The 20,309-nt window shown below is 39.4% G+C and overlaps 3 protein-coding genes and 1 pseudogene across 21 annotated transcripts in view; 1 reads left to right on the forward strand and 3 right to left on the reverse strand.

Moving 5' to 3' along the window:
- Nucleotides 1–2,890: 2,890 nt before the first annotated feature.
- Nucleotides 2,891–4,571, reverse strand: LOC112200344 (disease resistance protein RPV1; the record flags this gene model as incomplete). The annotated part of the gene is made up of 3 exons (XM_024341370.2): nucleotides 4,126–4,571; nucleotides 3,888–3,920; nucleotides 2,891–3,761 (listed from the first exon to the last, which is right to left on the reverse strand). Coding segments are annotated over exons 1-3 (1,350 nt in total), but the record flags the coding sequence as incomplete, so codon positions are not given.
- Nucleotides 4,572–11,581: 7,010 nt separating this feature from the next.
- LOC112200352 (transcription initiation factor TFIID subunit 4b-like) lies at nucleotides 11,582–12,472 on the forward strand. The gene has a single exon (XM_024341378.1). The coding sequence runs from the start codon at nucleotides 11,582–11,584 to the stop codon at nucleotides 12,470–12,472; it is 891 nt and encodes a 296-aa protein (XP_024197146.1).
- A 1,709-nt stretch (nucleotides 12,473–14,181) lies between these two features.
- On the reverse strand, nucleotides 14,182–17,353 carry LOC112200361 (annotated as a pseudogene).
- Nucleotides 15,755–20,309, reverse strand: part of LOC112182261 (TMV resistance protein N) — a 34,933-nt gene continuing 30,378 nt past the window's right edge. For 18 of the 19 annotated variants that reach the window (XM_040513210.1, XM_040513233.1, XM_040513239.1 and 15 more), the window contains 3 exons: nucleotides 16,748–17,230; nucleotides 16,108–16,200; nucleotides 15,755–15,997 (listed from right to left, as the gene is read on the reverse strand). The gene's annotated coding sequence lies outside the window, so the exon portion shown is untranslated. The remainder of the gene's footprint in view (nucleotides 15,998–16,107; nucleotides 16,201–16,747; nucleotides 17,231–20,309) is intronic. The other variant, XM_040513232.1, reaches the window with a different exon arrangement.

Genomic DNA, 20,309 nt, shown 5'->3' on the forward strand with positions numbered 1-20,309 from the left:
TATTAATGGTGCAAGCCTACAAGCGTACTGATAGCTTATAGACTAACTAGAGAGAGGCAATTCAGTTTATTGTAAAACTACTTCAATAATATCGGTTATGCAAGTAAGATTATAGTGTCATTTGGAAATAATTTGGGGAGTCCACTAATATTAGGCAAAATATCAAAACTAGAGTATTCGAGACTCACCTAACTGTAAAAGATGAAGGCATGAGAGCTCCAGAAAGTAATTTCTGCAGAAATTCAAATGAGAGAAGAGGAGGCATTGTCCATTCATGATCTGCAACTCATTTCGAGCCATGGGATCAGAAAATCCTTAATTGTGGTCTTTCAGAGTGGCCAGTGGTGGATCCCCTATATTTCTGCCAGTCCTACAATTCTTCAAGGGTGCAAGTTCTGCTACCAGTCCCACCGGTTTCCCCTGCACTCAATATATCCTCATAAGGAGACACCCTACTGCTTGATTGACTGGTTGTTTGGTTCAACTCTTGCACATCTTGCTTATATATGAGACGGACTCCACACTCCTTCACCTTCAGACCCGGCCCTCTGGTTTTAAATAAGAACTCAAGCTGACTGCAACTGTTATGCCAACACTCTGTACCAAAGTATTTATCACGAGATACATAGAACATCCACAGGTGATCTGACTTAACCTGGCAAAATTCTTCACTAAAGCGAAATGCAGGCTGTTTGCCATATACTTCCAATTTTCTTCCATCAAGCTTCAAGCAACATACAAGATGATGTGTTGCATTAAAAGTCTTGAATTCATCTCTAGGAAGCTTATCCACCAGATGGTGCTTATGGAGTACAAAAACAGCACACAAAGCAAATCCCATTAGCCAGCTGTTATTCCCATGTGCAGGAAGATATACACTTAAGGAACACCCAACACTCCGATGGCTGAACCACTCAGGAATATTACTTCCAGGAATTACAATTTGACAAGTTTCACTCTTATTAGAGATTCCCTGTGTAAGAAGAGATAGGTAGTTAGTTGATTAATGTCTATATGTATATGAGCAGACACGCACGCACACACTTTGAGAGGGAGTACCTGATACATGAATGTCTTCAGCATTTCAAATGCTATGTTATCGCATCCTTCGTTGCCATTTAGATTGAAGCAATTGATGAAATTGAAATATGATTTGTCTAGTCTGTTCAAATTTGATGCATCAAACAAGTATTTCAGTGAAGTACAACCATCTGCCCTTAAATCAAGTATACTATTTGATGGAAGGTCTGACAACTCTTGCAATTCTCCAAGTTAAAGTTCTCAAGCTTAGAAAGCAATCCAATGCCTATAGGAAGACGAACAAAATTGTTCCCACTTAGATTCAAGGTCACCAAAGAGGGAAAGTAACCAAATTCTTTGGCAAATGCTCCTTCACCGAGATTGCAATTACTCAGGTTCAGATATGTTAAATTACACAGACCAGATATAGGCAAGCGGAAACTCATTGGCTCTTTTTGCACCAATCTAGAAGGCAAGAACTTATTTAAAGATCGCCAAACTACTTTGCATCCATGAAAGATTGAAAATCTCACATATTTTCTGTGATCATGCGTAGATGATATTTCTATTGCAGACCCACTATTCACATCAGTTTCCTCAAAACAGTCCATCTCCCCCACATTTACCTGATGTTTGCCGAGTTTCAAGCATCCAGAAAGATTAAGATTTTCAACAGACTTCAATTTATTGATGGTGCTTGGAAGACAAACAAGATTTCTGCAGTTGCATAGATTCAATGTCACAAGGCCAGTCAGCCGTTCAATTGAAATAGGCAGTTCCTCAATGGCAGTCTCATCAAGACAAAGCACCAACAAACGTTCCATATTTCCAACAAACTCAGGAATCTTCTTAACTTTTGAGCAGTTAGAAAGAACTAATGTTTCAAGAGATTCCATTTCAATTATACTTTGCAGACTCTCGAGACTTTTGCAGTCTTTAAGATTCAGGAAGATAAGCTTTCGGAGCAATGCAAGGGATTGATGGATTCTTACCAAATTTTCACATCCTTCAAGATCTAAGCTCTCAAGATTCTGAACGCCTGCGAGGTCTGGGGTCTCCACAATGTTTTGAGAATGGCAAAGTTTGATGAACTTCGGCTTGTCAAAATTCTGCTCATAAAATCGAAATAGTGAGCTACCACACAGAACAGACAATTTGCTTCATAAAGATAAATAAGTAGACTATTAACTAATAGCCACACCTTTGTTCCCTTCCAAAGCTGTTTAAGGTTGCTGTGGCACAAGTTAAGTTCAATAAGTTCATCTGCTTTAAATTTTTTTGGGAGAGATCTTAAGGGGCACCCAGTCCATTCGAGGAGTCTCAAGGAATTAGAAAGACAAGTGAGGCCTTTGGGAAGGTACACATTATGAATATGGAGAAGACAAAGTTGAGACAACTTTGAAAAGGCTTCTGGCTTCCAATGAGATACTTTTAATTTAGTCAACTCCATTACCATGCCTTGGATTGAATCTGTTCCCTGATAATGAAAAACAAGAATAATAACATAAGTGCAGAACTGAAAGAATACCAAGACCTAAGCAGATTACAAGAAAATCTGCCTTAGTTCTCTTTTTACACAATAATTGAAGTGCAGAACACAAATAATAATACACTTAGCTTCTTTTTTTCATTATCAAACTCTGACCTTATTTCTCTCCAGCACCTTGTTGATGTCTTTATGAGACCATAATCTACTACGTTTGCCTGGCTCATCAGGAGACTCTTCACGAACAATTTCCCAGCCCATTTCTTGTAGCAAATCATGCATCGACAAATCGTTGTTGGAGATAGTTATGAGAGATCTATCAGCAAGAACATCTAAACCAATGACAGGTTGTAGCTGCCAATAGTCTAGTATTTGTGTCACACAATCCTTATCCTTCCCCTTGTAAAAGCAAGCAATATGTAGGAATATTTCTTTCTCTTTTTTATGCAGGTCATCAAAACTAATCCGAAGCACGTCAATAATGCGTTTGTCTGGTGTGCTCCTCAGCCTATCTATTGCACTTGCCCATTTATCAGCCCTTCTACCAGACAGAAAAGAACCTAAAACCACGAGAGCCAACGGAAGCCCTTGAGCATACCCTAAAATAAGGTAGCACAGATGCAAATAATCTTCTGGTGGGGGACATTTCTTGAAAGCCTTCAAACTCAAAAGTTGAAGTGCTTCATCACAGTTTAACCCGTTAGCCTTGTATGTAGCATCAACATCATGTGCCTTTAACAACTGAACATCTGTGGTGGTTATGATAATTCTACTCCCTAGACCGAACCAGTTGCGACTTCCAGCCAATTTCTCTAATTGTGTCAACTGATCCACATCATCAATAACAACAAGCACCTTTTTTCTACACAACCGCCTTTGTATCATAGCAGCTCCTGTGTATTCATCCTCTATATTTTCAATTTTTGCCAGCAGGATTCTGGAAAGAAGTTTTTCTTGTAGAGAAACCAGGCCATTGTTTTTAGACATTTCTCTAACATTGGAAAGAAAGCAGCTTTGATCAAAATCCTGACAAATTTGATCATGGATAGCTCGACCAAGTGTTGTCTTACCTATGCCCCTCATTCCATGGATGCCTATAAAACGCACCCCACCAAGCTGCGGATATATGTAATTGCTTAATAAATCATCAATGCGGGAATGCATTCCTATTAAGCCCTTGTCAACACTTGAAGATGTATACACGGACTTCTTTAGTATATGATTAACAATTTCCTCAATTATTCTTGTTTCATATCTGAGAAAATTTAGATAAAATTGTGAGTTAGAAACTTAGCAATGTAACATAAGCGGCAAAAACAATATTACCGTTTGACAAGATTAAGTAAATGCAAAATGCTAATCCATAGAGTCTCAAATTTACTGGATGTTCATTACTCTCCATTCGTATCCATCCCTGAATCAGAAAAATCAAAACCAATTTAAATCATAAAGAATAGTTGATTTTAAAAAGAAGAGATTATCCTGCTCTCAAAAGGATGGGATTGAATATCTATATCTACTTTAGCAAGGAAACACATTAAGGTATGAGTAGTACGGAGGAAGGAGACTTACAGAAAATTTTTTAAAACCCAGCCAGAAAGATTGGCCACCTCTGTCACAGCAGCTCTCCACGCATATAGTCTGTCCTCATTCTTCCCATAAACTTCCCATAAACATCTACTTGGTGTTCCCATTTGATGAGCTCAAAACTTCCCGTTTGGTGCCGCACATCAGAAGGATCCGCGCCGTAGAAGACGGGGAAGACTTGTTGGCCCATATCTTTCATGCATTGAATAATCTTGACGAGTTCATCCAAGCACCATGACGAAGCAGCATACTTCTTTGAGAGAATGACAATGGCAGATCTAGAGTCCTCAATTGCAGCTAAAAGTTCAGGCCTAATGGATTTTCCTTTCTCAAGCTCTGCGTCATCCATAAAGGTGAGAATTCCTTTCCCAATTAGTGCAGAATACAGCTGAGTGGTAAAACCCAAGCGGGTATCTTCCCCCCTGAAACTTAGAAACACATCGTATTTCCATTGACGACGAGAAGAGGTTAACGCCATCTCTGTTAGGATACTAGTCCTAACTTATAGAATCAGAGAGAGAGAGAGAGAGATTACGAAGGAATTACAGAAAAAAAAAATCTAAAGCAAAAGTACAGAATTGGCTGGGAAGTCAATTATGCTTCAATCGATGATATTTTCTACGGAATTGGAGGGGAAGTCAACATGTAGTGAATGGCCCAACAGCTAAATGCTAATAGATTCCTCCTCGAGGTATATCCGAACGGTGCGTTTGGAATAAAACAGAAATAAAGAAATAAGACAATTCTCCCTTTCATAACAGAATCTCCTTCGGAATTCAATTGAATAGTCGCCTGTTAATTTACCTCTTTATTAGGTCATATGACTCATATCCTAACTAGAAATCGTTGTAAAAATTTGACACCTTGATATAACCTCCATATTCCATAATGTATGTTTTTTGTGAATAACTGAGTTTTTTTTTTTCTGTTTTTTTTTCCATCAGATTTTATAAATATCTCTTCATTTTATCGAGGATATATCCTAAATATCTAATATATCAGGGATATTTGACGATATCAGAGAAATTTCGTAGAAACGAAGGAAGATAAGATATTTTCCCCTTATGATATATCGGTCCCTCTAAAAAGGGAGATATTGGGGGATAAAATATCGCAGATATTTCAATCATTGAGTAAATTGCAAGAGTGCAAGACCCACGGATCTAAAGTCCTGGCGTCAGTGCACCGATAGACCCATGGACCCGGCTCATTGCCCTACATGTCCACACTTGCAATACAGAGCGTACTTCTTAAGCCCTTGTCAATTCTGTCAACTAGGCCTGGCAACTTAGCCCATTATCCGCTAACCACCCATTTAAAATCCATTTATTTCCGCTCAATAACATATCATGTTAACGGGCTGCCAATCCGTTAACAACCCGTTAGTTAACTGGCGGAAACTGGTTGCCTGATGAAACCTATCTAGTCCAATTAGAAAGAAAAAATGGGTAGAGAAGGAGAGCATTCTTCTTGAACTCGACATCGCCGATTTGCAGATGCTGAGATTTTCTTTATCCGACCTGAGAGACGGGTGGGACAAAACGATGGCATTTGACTAGTGGAGCATGCCAGATCTGAGCAGAAAGTTGAGGTCGCGGAGCTGGTTATTGAGGGAAACAGTCTGCATGTAGAGCTTCCTGCCGGTGAACGACGTGTTGTTGCATTGGTCGGCGAGGGCCTTGAGGTGCTGGAGAGGAGGTTGGGGAAGAGAGTGTAGAGAGAGGGTTCTTGACCCAATGCAAGGAGTCAGAGATGTCAGCGACGGAGGTCTGGTAGGAGGCGAGCTTGGAGCGGAAGGATCGGACGGTGGTGCTCTGCATTGGGGTGGGTAGGGGTCGGGCTGAGGCGGGGTCGAGTTTGGGTGGGAGTCCAGTAACGGTGGACGCATGAGTGAAGGAGAAGAATTGAATTTTTTTAAAAAAGGCAATATATAATAGAGTTAATTACATATAAGTGCATCTTTGAATGTTTTTTTAGCCATAAGGCCACCAACTAATTTTTCATCTTCAAGTTTTCTATTGACTAATCGAGTATGATTTCCAAGCCATAAACCAACTGGATATGGTATCTACAATAGCATTGGAGCATATGCCATTTTAAGCTTCACATGTTATGTAATCAGATTAGATCATAGTTTTTCAATCAAGCACATACAAGATCATAGTTTCTGAAGCTTGCCACCTAAATATGCGCATAAAGAAAATGAAAAGTTATTAAATAGAAAACTCTACCTCTTTCTAAGCTGAAAGATTCAGACTTTCACCGCTTTTAAGAGCCGAGATTAGTCCAGACGTGAAGAACAAATCTCAAAGCAATTGAATATTCTCAGTTGATTCAGATAAACATTCAGAAATGGAAACCCAGAGAATTGAGAGAACCTAGAAGAGAGGAAATGCAAAGAATCATTAATATTTAACCATCGAGGAGAAATTGAAGGGAAAGAAGATGACTTTTCACTTTTCATAGCAAAAACAAATAGTTAAAAACAAAAATGACTCAACTGTAAAAGACAGAAAGGAGAAGAACTGACCTTTCCGAAGGGTTTTTGTTTTGAATTTGGTGAAGTGAAGTTGAGAAGAGAGCCACAGCCTAAACAAAGTTGAGAATGTATACGTGTTCAGTTTGTGGTCAACCTAAACAAGTTTGAACAAAGGAAACATGAAATGAAACAAACAGCAACAGTGACAATTTGCAGAATTTAGTGATGGAGCCCCTCAATTTCGAAAAGTTATAATTTAATCTGGAAAAAGAAAAAAACGTTTATGAGATTCTGATTCTAAAAGGGTGCGGCAATTGTTATCCTATTATTTTTTTTGTTTATCCTTTCTACTCATAACACCAGACATTTTAATTTCAATATTAAATTTACTAATCTGACTCATTTATTTTTTCAGAAATATCACTTTATGACATATCTAATTAACAAAATCTTTTATTTGATTTATACCAATAAAACGATTAAAATATAGAGATATTGACCATTTACCCAATTTGAGCCCAACAATTGCCTATTTACTCCAGTAATAGATTAGTGTGCCCATTTAGCCAATTTAAAAGGAAAAAGACTATTTTAGACAAAACTCGACATAAAATTACAAACATATCCAGTTGTTCGGCTCGTCTTCTATTTGTGGTTGCAAACTGTCTCTTTTGAGTGCGCGGGCGTGCCAACACCGTGGGGTGTAGTCATCGGGGTGTCCCTTGACCTGACTTCTTCACAAACGCTGTGGACGAGGAGAGCACCAATCTCGTCACAAGGTTGTTTTCTATGCCTTACGAATAAGGACTTCTGCCTTACGGGTAAAGACTTGTGGTGTGGTCTCTTGCGTCACCAAATCAATATTCAACGTTGTAGGTTGAGTAGAGCAATAACTGGGAAGTAGGAGAAAGCACAGGTTTTGCTTAGGTGTGACTTTAGCTTCGCTGGGTTGCGAGGGCGTTACCCTTGCTTCTCTGATTTCAACTAGGTTGAAGATAGGTTTCCTCCTGAGAGACTTTGATAATCTGAGAGATTAATTAATTGAGTGTCCGTTGTATTTCGTTTTAGCCTCTATATAAAGGCTACTTGCTGTATATTCACCAGGCCACAGTGATTGGCCTTGAAATAAATCAACACTCTTAATAGTAATAATTATCTGCCGGCTTGGATATTGCTAGAATATTGGCAAAGTTGATTGCCCATTGGATGTGAACGGCTGGATATGCTTCTTAAATGTATCTTCACGATCATTCTGCAATAGTGGCACACTTATGGAATTATGATGATATATTCTTGTTTTTCTGCAATTAAAGGTGACTGCATGCTCTTGCACACCCAACACATTCCCTTAATTGCACGAGAAACTTAGTCACTAGCATGGCCCGTATGGGGAATCTTGATCATTACTTAGGGTAGTCTGCGCTGTCTCCAAATTGCTTGATATTCAAGTGGGCTTTATTTCCTCTAGATAATACTTTGTCGAGAATATGTAGTTTGGGCCATGGATATTGGCCCGCTATACTTAATCCTCTAAAGGATATTGTTAAAAGTACTTTTGGGCTCAAACACCAATCTCTCTCTCTCTCTCTCTCTCTCTCTCTCTCTCTCTCTCTCTCTCTCTCTCTCTCTCTCTCTCTCTCTCTCTCTCTCTCTCTCTCTCTCTCTCTCTCTCACACACTGCCAGGCCTCCGGCAACCCAGACCTCTGGCGAATCAGACCATCAGTCTCCTAACGTCGTTAATTGCAGAACGATGTCAAACAGATCGATGACTCAAGCTATCGACGAATCAAACCGATGTCAATCTCTTTTATCCCCATCACTCCTCTTCTCCCCTTTCAGGTTCACACATCCCCTTTCTTCAATTTCAGCTAGGGTTTAGATTCCGATCAATTTTGATTGCCGACCTTTTAATCGTATTAGAGTTTCGATTATGATCGAAATTCTGAAAAAAAAAAAAAAAAAAAAAAAAAAAAAAAAAAGATCTTCCTGGCTTTGCTGTTATACTCCAAGCTGCTGTCAGCACCAATCTCGATGAACAAAAATGAATCAACTGTAAAAGATAGAAAGGAGAAGAATTGCCCTTTCCGAAGGGTTTTTCTTTTGAATTTGGTGAAGTGAGGTTGAGAAGAGAGCCACGGCCTAAACAAAGTTGAGAATGTATATATGTTCAGTTTATGGTCGACCTATACAAGTTTAAACAAAGGAAACATGAAATGGAAAAGTTATAATTTAATCTAAAAAAACAAATTATGAGATTCCAATTCTGAAAGGATGCAGCTATTGTTACCCTACTTTTTTTGTTTACCCACCTGCTCATTACACTATAAATTTTAATTTCAATATTAAATTTACTTATATAATTCATTTCTTTTTTTAGAAATATCATTTATGACATATCCAATTAACGAAATATGTCATTTGATAAAAACCTATAAATCACAAAGAGTTAGGTTTTTCCTCTCTCTCTCTCTCTCTCTCTCTCTCTCTCTCTCTCTCTCTCTCTCTCTCCAAAAAACTCGGCCTCTGCCCCTAAGTTTTACAATTTTCTTCTCGTTCGGCGGTGCTCGAGATCGGCGTTGGTTTCACTGTGGCGGTATTGGGCGGCTGTCGGACGGGTACTTGAAAGCTATGTTGGTAGTCTCATGAGTGCGGTGTGGCTCAAGGCGTTGTGCGGATTGGGTGATGCCTGGGTCAATCGGATTGTGCAGGTACGGTGGTTGTCGACAGGCATCCATGACCTATGGCGGTAGGCATCTTCGGCAAGGAATTTCCAGGACCTGTGGCGGCATGGCTATGGCGATTTCTGGCATATTGGTGTGGCGGCGTGGCTATGGTGAATCTATTTGGATTGTGATGGCGGCGTAGCTGAGGGTTTTTCTGCGCGGTTCTGTGGGGAGGTCGCGACCGTTGTAGGTCGGGTGGCGTTGTAGGCGGCTGGAGGTGGGGATGGTGTGGCGGACTCGGGTCATCCCTTTGCTGCTGGCCTTGAGCTGGGCCCTTTCTCGTGGGGCTGCTCTTTATTTGGGCTGGGGTGTTTTTGCCCTAGGCCCATCCTATGTTTTTTAGTTTATCTAAAATTACAATAAATTCCTTGTCTTTAGGAAGCTCTATGTAGCGCCTCTGGAGTAGTACCAAAGGAGGATTCTCGCTACCTCTACGTACTTGATTTTATAATGAGTAGGTCTATTTCTATGTACCACTGTGGGTACTAACACTAGCTTCTTGTCTGCCGATGCTCTTAAATGGCAGCGGAAGGGTATGTAACGGCTTATTCTGACTTACGTTGAATATAACAATCATTTATCGATTGATTCAAAAATCTGTCATTTGATTTATACCAATAAGAATATATTCAAGTTTCCTTACAAAATCCATGTCAAAAGATTAGTTTTTTTTTTTAAGACAAAATCTCTCATTTAATTTTCTCTTTCAATTCCAGTGGTTTTCTATTTCAATCTATGTCAACAGTTTAGCAAGTTAACAACTTTGAGCAATGAAGACGAGAATGATTTTATACCAAGCAAAACGAAAATGAGAGGCTGCTCCCTAGGATTTCTCCCTAGGGCACAGCTGTCATCTTCATCTTCTGCTCCGCCCGGCGAAGTTGTCTCTAGGTGGGTCTGCTTGTGCTCGTTTGGCTTTATAAGATGATGAACTTATCAAATATTATTGCATCTTTGCCTTACAGAGCTATTATTATTTCTTTTTCTGCACAAATCTCATTATTGCCTTTTAATATGCAAAATATCGAAAGCTCTAGACTTTGGAATTGTATCATGTGCTATTGATTTCGAGAATGACATTATGCCTGCATGATTCACATGGCTCAGACATTTTTATAAGGCAACAACTCTAGGTAGGGTATTTGGAAATCTTGGTGAGAATTTGCTACCCAATAAAATGTTAACCAGAGGCATTGTTTGCTGCATTATGCCTACATGACTCATATGACACCGTCTTTTTAACAATTAATGGTTGTTTATTTGACCATGTCGCATTCCTTTTTCAAAAAATGGAAGATAGTGATAAAAATTTAGAACAAAGGAAGCAGAGGCGTGTAATGAATATCGGATCAGGCTTGCATTGCATAATTTAGTCCAGTAAATCATCAGACATGGGATGTCACTATTGTGATCGTTCTACCTTTTAGTCCTACACAGTACTGAACATGAGTCAGGTATTAGTATAGCATAAGCCAGGCTAGAGGAGTTTTGGACTGTTATAGAAATTAAGGTGGGGCATAAGAGTCCTGTGAAACAAACATGCCCTATATGTATGTATTATAAAATATAACCATTGAGCCATATTTTGAGATAAAAAATAAAAATAATGTATTTCTTTTTGTTAAACAAATTAAGGCCCTTTTAGGCCCTATTTGGCCCTATTCGGAATGCCGACCCGACCAGGCCCTTTCAGTCCTAGTGGCTCGGGCCTTTCGGGCGGGTAAGGGTTAACATATTTAAGCCCCGGTCCGACCTTATCCGGCCCTAAATTTTGTTGACTTTAACTAGACCCGGCCCGGTCCGACCCTAAGCTCTAAAATTTAGGATAGGGTCGGCCCTAGCCCGGCCCATGATGACCCCTAGACCCACCAAACTCCGTCATAAAGGGAAAATATATATATATATACACACACACACACAGAGTAACGGTAAAAGTTAAAGTTAAAGTGGTAAAAGTTAAAAGGGCAAAAGTGGAAATATGAAAATATGGTGGAGTTTTTTATCATTACCTACTCTATTCTGACCTTTTTTTTGTTCTTTCCCTGAAAATAAATAGACCTCCAGCCTTTTTCAACCTGTAAATAAAACCTTTCTCTAGTTCTATTCGGACTTGAGACTTGTTTTTGGCTTTGCCTCTGTGCTTTGGGTGAGTTTTCTGCTTGTGCTCGTCAAACTTTTCTCGTTCGAATTATATATTCGCAAGATCATCTCTATTAGATTCCATTTAACTCGAGCCTCAAGAAACCAAATTTCCTATAGTAATCTTGGGCAATCTTCATCAATTAATGGGCTTTTCACCATTCTTCCCAAACCCTCTGTTTCCTCCTGTCAAAAACCCTAACAAGCGTCGTGCTTCACCGCCACCAAGTAAGAAGCAAAAGGTAGCTGATGATGAGATCGACACAGATCAAGAAGGCATTGAGCAACTCCGCGACGTCGTTTCTGTCAGTGGAGTCAATCTTGTGGAAGAGCAACAGCGCATACTGTTGCTTTCGGGGCCCAAGAAGCAGCAAGCATCTCGAAAACTTGTGTTTCAAGAAAACCAAGAAGGGCAGTTTTTACAGAAGATTCCCCTGCAGAAGAAGTTGGCGGGAGTCATGGGGAGGTGCGGTTTGAGAATTGGTGTAGACAAAGATGTGGAGAGATGCTTGTCAATGTGTGTGGAGGAGAGAATGAGGGGGATCATATGCAATTTGATTAGACAGTCGAAGCAGCGGGTTGATTGCGAAAAATCGAGACATCACACTGTTTCTACATCTGATGTGAAGCAAAAAATTATGATTCTCAACAAGAAAGCTAGGGAAGAGTTGCAGGAAAAGGCTCAGAAGCATAATGAAGCTAAGGTTAGCACTAACGGATTTGAGGGTGTCAAGGATAAACATGACGATGGACATGACAAAATGAGGAGAAATACAGCAGCAGCAAATGTTGCTGCCCTTGCTGCTCTTGGAGGACATGACATATTGGCGAAATGGCAACTTAAGGCAGATCAGCTGGCCCGGGAGAAGAGTCGAGGTAAAGGTGTAAATCACAAGGCTACATCAACTGGTGGAAGAACAATGAATGGCAATGTAGAAGCGGAGAAAAAGGGCGGTGTAGAAGCTTTGGTGTCTGCAGCTGGAAGTGCTGTCGGAAAGTTTGGGAGGAATTGCCAAGTTATGATGAATGGTGGCTAGTACTCGTAGTATATCTGTCAAGGATGTGATTGCTGTTCTGGAAAAGGAGCCTCAGATGTCCAAGTCTACTCTGATCTATTTGCTAATGAACACTGCTAGCCGGTGAATAATCCGAAAGTGCTAAACACTAGTGTATATGAGAGATTAACCTAGAGCTAAGGTCTTTAAACTGTTACTATCAGCTCCTCTTCATTACCTGCAGAATGGCTGTTTGGAGTTCCTAGGATCAATTTCTTTACGCCAGAAAATATGTAGCAGCTGAGCACACATATGGTCTATGCTTTTTGATCCTTAGGTAGATTGAGAACAAGATTTACTAGAATCTGTCATTCTGTGCAAATATTAGTATGCAATGAAGGTGAAGTTGTTGTGTACTTTGAATACTTTTTTTTCCCCAAACTGTTGTTGTTGTTGATTTTCCTTTCCTTTCAGTTTACCATCCTGTTAATTTATATTGGAAAGCTGCAAATCATATTAACCTTGACGTCGTAGGCACACCTACAAGCCTATGTGTGTAGGCGCAACAGTGTCACTTTCTATAATTGCTATTCATAGCTTCAGTTTTACCATATGTACAAAAGAAGTAATTTTGGTCGGGGGAGTCAAGGTGTGAGGAATTTGATTAAAGTAGGAGGGAACAGAGATTCAGATCATACAAGCAGGCAACAGAGCTGTGATTCACACTCATGAACAAAATTTGGCGAACATGTTTGTACTCAATAGGATTCTTGTTTGGAATGGGTACAAATGTTATGGCCTCTTACAGTAGTCGTTACATTATGTCTTTTTGTCTGTTCAATTTGAGAGACACCGGCAATTACATCAGCTTATAATGGAAAAACAAAGAGAAACTTTTTCTAGCTTTTTCTTGCAAGTGCAGGAGCTTAGTCCTACATCACTTATGATTGCCCCAAAAATCTCTATAAAACTATGATAAACTGCGAAGTCCTGAGCCTCAGCTACTATTTCTGGGCTGCATCTCTGCTTTGAGCAGAGTCTCCAGATCATCATAATGAATGAGAGAATAGTGAAATAAACTATCAAGCTACAAGTTCTCAACACTAGGGCCAACTGCCAGGAAGCCACCATAAGTCCTAGTTTCCGAGCTAGGATCTGAGAAAGAAGAAATCTCAAATTGAGACTCCAAAAGTCCGATACATGAGCTGCAATTAATAGACACAACATAAGGGGCAAACAATATGGGTGAAATGCGTGTTGTGTCTGAATAGACAGAACATGCATATGGAATTACTTCCCAAGTCATCTTCTTGCATGCTGTTCCAATCTGGTATTCCCTCTGCTGTTCATGCATGCCTTCCCATTTGAAGCACATTAGATAACATAGAGTTCACTGTTTAGGTACTACATACACTACACTATGTCTAGTTGGGAACTCTTCTTGGTATTTGTTTTTGCATATTGGATAACTTAAATTATACATTACTGAAATGAAATTTCAATTGTCTGGTTTTTACTTCTTAAGATTACCCAGGGTATAACTAGCTTCATATTTACCTTTCAATACATAGTAAAAGTCTCTTTTCCTTGAATGGCTCACAATAGCCACTGAAAAGAGAAGAGCTAGCTCCTCATATGCATTCTCAGTCAAGAGGCCTGGGAGTATAAACTATTCAAACATGTAGCATAAGTTGGTTTCTGAATTGAAGCAGGACACAACACAGAGATTCAACATAAGCTTAACAGGTCCCATGATAAAACCATTGGAACAAAAAAAGAAAGAAAAAGCACAGGGATAATGAAGAGTTAAAAAGAATCACTTTGCATATTTCGATATCATTTGGAAAAAAGAATAGTATAAGATCAATAGTCAGAAACAAAGAGATCCAATGTTTCACTCTTAAATAAAGAGTTATTAATACACTCAATGTATCTTGCCATAATACCCTTGATCAAATCCAATATACGAAAATAGTCATAAAAAAAAGAGAAGACTCTTTACCCTCAAGCCCATCCCGATGGTGCCTGTTGCTACCCGCAAGATTGTTACATAGACTGCCACCAATCACTAGATCAAACCCACCAAAGGAACTGATATAATGCTCTAAGCGGTTAGCATTCAACTCTTGCACATCAGCAAGGTGATACAAGTTCCCTCTCTGGTTTGTCTGCTCCCACCAACACCTCACAACATTTCTGCTCAACTCTGATATCTCCACTGACACAACATTCTTCATCGGGATACCAAGACGATGAAGAGCTATCTCTGCACCACCAATCCCAGAGAAAAGAGAGAGGACATTGATGCCATTGGGAAATCGATCTTTCAAAACTAACAGGTGATAAGTCACTGTATCAATCTGAAGAAGTGGAAACCATAAGTAAAATGTAATAGCAGAGTATGCAATAAAAGTGAATTACTATAATAGAAAGTGTTCAAATATAAAGTTCATTAGATAACAGCGAAATATACAAGTCTACTCAAAACTGTCATGCTTCAGCAGACCAGAAGTGAAAACCGAAGCAAATATAACCGTACGTGGTAAAGTGAAACTGTAGGAAATATAAATGCAAACGAACCCATGAGCAAATTTAATAGCAGAGAATATCTAAATGCCAATGAACCACTAGCAAAGGTAATTTCTAAATACTTGGACAACTGATAGAAAGGTTGAAACATAAAGTTCACTTATAGAGAAGTTGAAATACAGATCATGCTTGGGAACAGAACAAAAAACTAAAGCAAATGGAACTGTGAAAATATTCAGTATTATTGATCATTACATGAACTGAACAATAAGGAAGAAAGAAATGTTCAATGCATATGGAAGTAGAAAGAACTTTACCTGGAATAAATTTCCCATTGACTTATATCTAACTGTCCTGCTTATTCCCCTTGTGTGGTCCCTTGAGAACCCAAAAGCATTTCAACTTCATCAAGCTCAAGTGAGGCCACCTTTTTCTTTCCTACCCAAACAAGATTCCACTTGCGGCATTCATAAAGAACATAGCGATGGACACTTTCAGGTGGGATTTCATCTTCATCATAGTCTTTAAGAGCCTTCATGATCCTCTCAGTAATTGTTGCACTAGCAACGCAAGTCTGTAAGCAATTTAGCTTTGTCCGATCACCCAAAGTAGGCCACCACCTCTTTGTCATGGGAAATGCATCAAATATAGTTTCTGGTGGAAGGGGAACGAGAGGAAATCTGTTTTTGATTGGAAGATTGTGAACATAACCCCTTTTTCTTGCAGCAGCACAAAAATATTTCGAATCAACAAACTCAGGCTTCACATCATACAAAAAGCGGGTTATTGATTGTGCTCCTAAACTCCTTTAGGAGTCAAGGCCACATTCTCATAGTAAAAATAAGGAGGTCCTGTGGGATTTGACGGAGATCAGCCGGAGTCCTAAACCTAATCATTGGATTTGGGAGATGAATTGCATCAGCATCTTCCCCTATGATCTGGTTTCCATATCCCATGGTCCTTTTCCTTTTCAGCAATGGAGATTCATAAAGTTTCCTTTTAGTTCTTCTCAGGATACTCACTCAGCAGATGTGTACGCTGTAACAGTTGAACCAGCAGTTATGATCTACCAGAAAAGGAATATGTAGATAAACTGATTCTTAGTCCAAAATTTAACATTGAATATCAGCAAGAAAGACAAATAATACCATCTCTTGAAGTGGAAAATGGGCATCTTCTGCCTTTGAAATTTGAGCAGCTGATATGAAATCAGTCAAAATCAACAAGTGACGAGTCAATACCTGCAATGTTTGAATGAGAGAAAACAGGAGTAAGTAAAAAGAGATAGGTAACAACATATATAGAATTGACAAAGAGACAGAGGATGGATGGCATCACCAACTGACTGAACTAGCAGAAAGTGGTTTATTGTCCAAGTCAAAGAAACTAGTAAACCTGGTTGGATTTCCTACTAAACAACAGATAATATTAGGAAGGAGTTTTGTGGCCCCAAAATCACTGGCCTTTTTATGCTATGAAAAACATTGTAGCCTAGTTCCACGAGATTATCCTACCATACAGCTCCAGTTACATGATTGTGATACTGATTCCTGACTACCCAGAAAGGAACCAATATAATTTTTGGATGCGTTGAAGATGAAATCAGAGTGTTAGACCCTAAACGAAATTGTTCTAGTTATACTTCTGAAGTTTGGTTTTGAGCTAAAAATACGCATATACCTAAAGGAAGTAAATAGCAGTATACAGAATATCAACACAATCATCAAAAAGAATTAAAGCATAGAGATAAATCTGTACATGAGAATTCTCAAAGAAATAAAGTTATACCGCATCTTTCTATTGCCATTGAAGCCTCCAATTCATTGTACCCCATTTTAACCAAGGACATAAAGTTTTGTCTCCGCCTCAGATGTAGGATCGATGGCTACCTCCAAAAATAGTTGATTAATTTTCTGTGAAGTCCACATATGTAACATGCAAGTGTCATTGCCATGAACCAATAATCCCATGTAAATTGATGTACTAGCCTATAGATGATGAGGAAGTTCCATCGGTATTGCAAAACAATGTAATATCATGTGGCGTGGATGATTGAGATTCTTATCAAAAAGGGCCAATGGCATCTACAGTAGTCAAGACATTAACTACCTCATCATCAGAGCTATCTGACAAACCATTTAGAATGCTCCCATCATAGTCTGAAGAAGAGAGATCCGGTTCAATTTGTTGCTGTTCTTGAGGAGAGCACTGTTCTGGAGGAGAACATAACTCTGGAAGAGAACGTTGCTCTGGAGAACTACTTTCAAGAGCCTGCAAAATAATAGCAAGAAAGCAGAAGAATGTAAATCTTCTTTCCTTTTATTGCAAGTCATCAACAACTTATAATCTTCAAGTATGGGAAGATGAGACCCGGAATACCTGGGACCAACTCATCTTGCAAAAACAATAAATATGTGCATTATACTACCATGAAATGACAGATGAATCTGAACAGTTGGTTAACAATCTAACAAGATAGCAATTGATTATGCACTCACAAGACAATGTACATGAAACACCATTGCTTAATTTAGAGATCTTAACCAGGAATTTTGATGCCAGTTTATTTTTTTTTATATTTTTTTTTTTGTTCCTCTTATACTCATCAATTTCATTTTGATTTTACAAGGATAGGTAAGAAAGATGGAAAGATGGGCACAATGTTGGACACTAAAGCAAAAGCAGAAGTAGAGCTTCCATGTAGTGCAAATGAAAACATATGGATTATAAGATTTGTAGAGAAGACAATATCAATATGTGCATGAAATACAACTAAGGCGAAACAATTAGTGATACGATATGAAAATTAGGCTTAACTGATGTAGAAATATATGACGCAGACAATCAGAGACATCTGCAATCAAAAGAAGACTTGCTAAAGTAGAAGCTACGGACCAACAGGCCAACTAAAACAATCATGCATGATTATTATTCCTGGATATGCATTACTATGCAATACAGATTAGACAATGAATGAATACAAAATACATAGTTATACTCCCCACATGGATTATCTACTGACCTAGTCCAATATATTATAGGCAAACACAAAATGTGAATACTTAAATTCATGAATGCGCATTACATGCAAGTTAAGATTGACAGAAGATAAAACTATAATTATGTAACAACACATCAGACACAACCAAGCTCACATTCTGAAGTTATCTTTTTTTTTTTTGAGAAATAGATAACTTCATTACTTATCCATGGCCAGAAGGCACGTACATCATAGGTTGTCTCATACCAACAGAATTCGAATGGCACAAGCCGTCAAACATATGACAGGTGACCCCCATTGCAAACAAATACGCACAATTATTAAAGTGCCTAGCCAAAGAAACAAAACTCCAAAACTATCTAAGTTCATGCCATGACCACCCTAGTCGCCTAGAGACCTCAATTGGTGTACAACTAGAGAAGTCAACCTACATAGCACCAGACTTTACCTCAATTGCTAGACACAAAGAAAGGAAAAACCTAGAGTTTTCCTTTGCCCTTTACTTCAGGGCCAGCTTCTGGAACAGTTGCAGCAGATGGATAGGTGAGGCGTAGAGGAGTTATCTCCACCTTCTTTTGGGACCGAGGACCTTTATTCTTACTTCCAAGCGGTCGACCCATCTTCTTTTTCAGTTTCACAAGAGTAACATCATCCTCAGCTTCAACCAAGCCAAGTGCATCAGCATGTAGTGTGAGTAGCTTGCCTCCAAGAATAGTCTTGAACTTCTTTGGCGAAGGTACACTGGCGTTCTGCCGAGCTCTCTTCTTGTAGATTAAAGTTTGCTTCGCCACAGCTTGCTTGGGAGCAATAGATAGATCTTCTGATCCAGGTACAGAAGACATCCCTGAATCCACCCCAGTGGTTGTATCCTGCAACACAGTCACACAATTCATTCCTTCCAGTGCTGCCGTATTAGTCACGGTATCCTCCTTGGTAGCAAGATCAGAAGATGATCGCTCCAATCGCCTAATGACCGGCTTCTTCTTCTTCAGCAGAGTAGATGAAGGCAAAGGCAGGTCCATGTTCTTCTGAGCCGAGAAAGAAAAACCTCCACTGGAGGTGGAAGGACCTCCACCAAATCGTAAAACCCTAGGAGTAGAAACCACAGCATTGGGTGCCTCACACTTCTCACCAGAGTGTGTAAGCAGTCCACATTGAGAGCAACGACCCTTGAGATGTTCAAATTGGAGCTTCAGCAAAGGCTCGACACATGGGGCCAGAAACACACGACGCTCCAAGAGAACAGGCTTAGAAATATCATGAGAAAACAGAAGGCGGATGATACCTTTACGAAATTCCTTCTTGTCATAGTCCAAGTAGCCTCCTAAAAGGTTCCCAATGAGTATGAGGTTGTCTGGTTCCTCATAGAGAGGAGGGATGCCAGAAACCCTAACCCAGATTCTGATATGTTTCATAGGGACGTCCTCAATGGCCAGAACACCATCATATTCCTCCAGACAGACCGGAGCCCGATCATAACACCACACACCACCCTTCAGTACCTTGTTTCGATCCCGCACAGAACCAAAGGAAAATAGAAAGTAGTTATCCGCTCGTTCCTGAACTCTAAATTCCTTATCCACCATCCATGTTCGGAGAAAGTTGTTGAAATTGTTAAAGCTGAAGAAATCTAGAAGAAAAGCTATGGAGGCTATTGAGAATGAAGAAGAAGAAGAAGAAGAAGAAGAGAGAGAGAAAGGGAAAAACTGATTATTGGAAATTCAAGGTAGTTTTACAAAGATGACATCCCTACAGTAAAGCAAAGTTCCTAATTATACTAACTTGATGTTGACCATTTCTACTTTGACCCTATACTCTTAACATCCCCCCTCAAACTAGTGCTTGGAGAACCAAGAACTAGTTTGCAGCAGAGTCCTTTGATAGTAGTTTCAACCAGGAGAAATGAGTGGTAATTGCCATAGCTTCATAGGCCGACAAGCCTGCCTACAGTTCAGTAGAGGTCTTTCAAGAGAAGTACAAGGAAGCTGCCACGTGCCTTGTATCAACAAAGTGTCAATTTCTTTGAGTATAGCTTGTTGCCATTTAGAGGGAATTGAATATGGAGGGATAAATGCCTTGTTTTCCGCAGCATCCTTATTCAAGTCACTATTTTCTTTCTCCTCTGATCCTGCCCTAGAACATGAACAGATTGATATTGTAGCAGACGAATCAACTTTCTTGTTTTTGAGATGTGACAACCCAACTCCTTGAGTATTGTGTTTACTGTTCAACAACTTGAAATGATTCAAACCCAGCATCCCATCATGATCTCGGACAGCTTGAATCGCTTCCCATCTTACACCATTCACCTTGTGGGGCTTGTACATGTCATTGCTCATACTACTGGAG

This window comes from Rosa chinensis, chromosome 1 (genome assembly GCF_002994745.2).
Source record: "Rosa chinensis cultivar Old Blush chromosome 1, RchiOBHm-V2, whole genome shotgun sequence".
Classification (NCBI taxonomy): Eukaryota; Viridiplantae; Streptophyta; class Magnoliopsida; order Rosales; family Rosaceae; genus Rosa; species Rosa chinensis.

Bases quoted from the DNA above. Each gene is read 5' to 3' on its own strand.
- LOC112200352 (XM_024341378.1), top strand. From the start codon at position 11,582: ATGGGCTTTTCACCATTCTTCCCAAACCCTCTGTTTCCTCCTGTCAAA.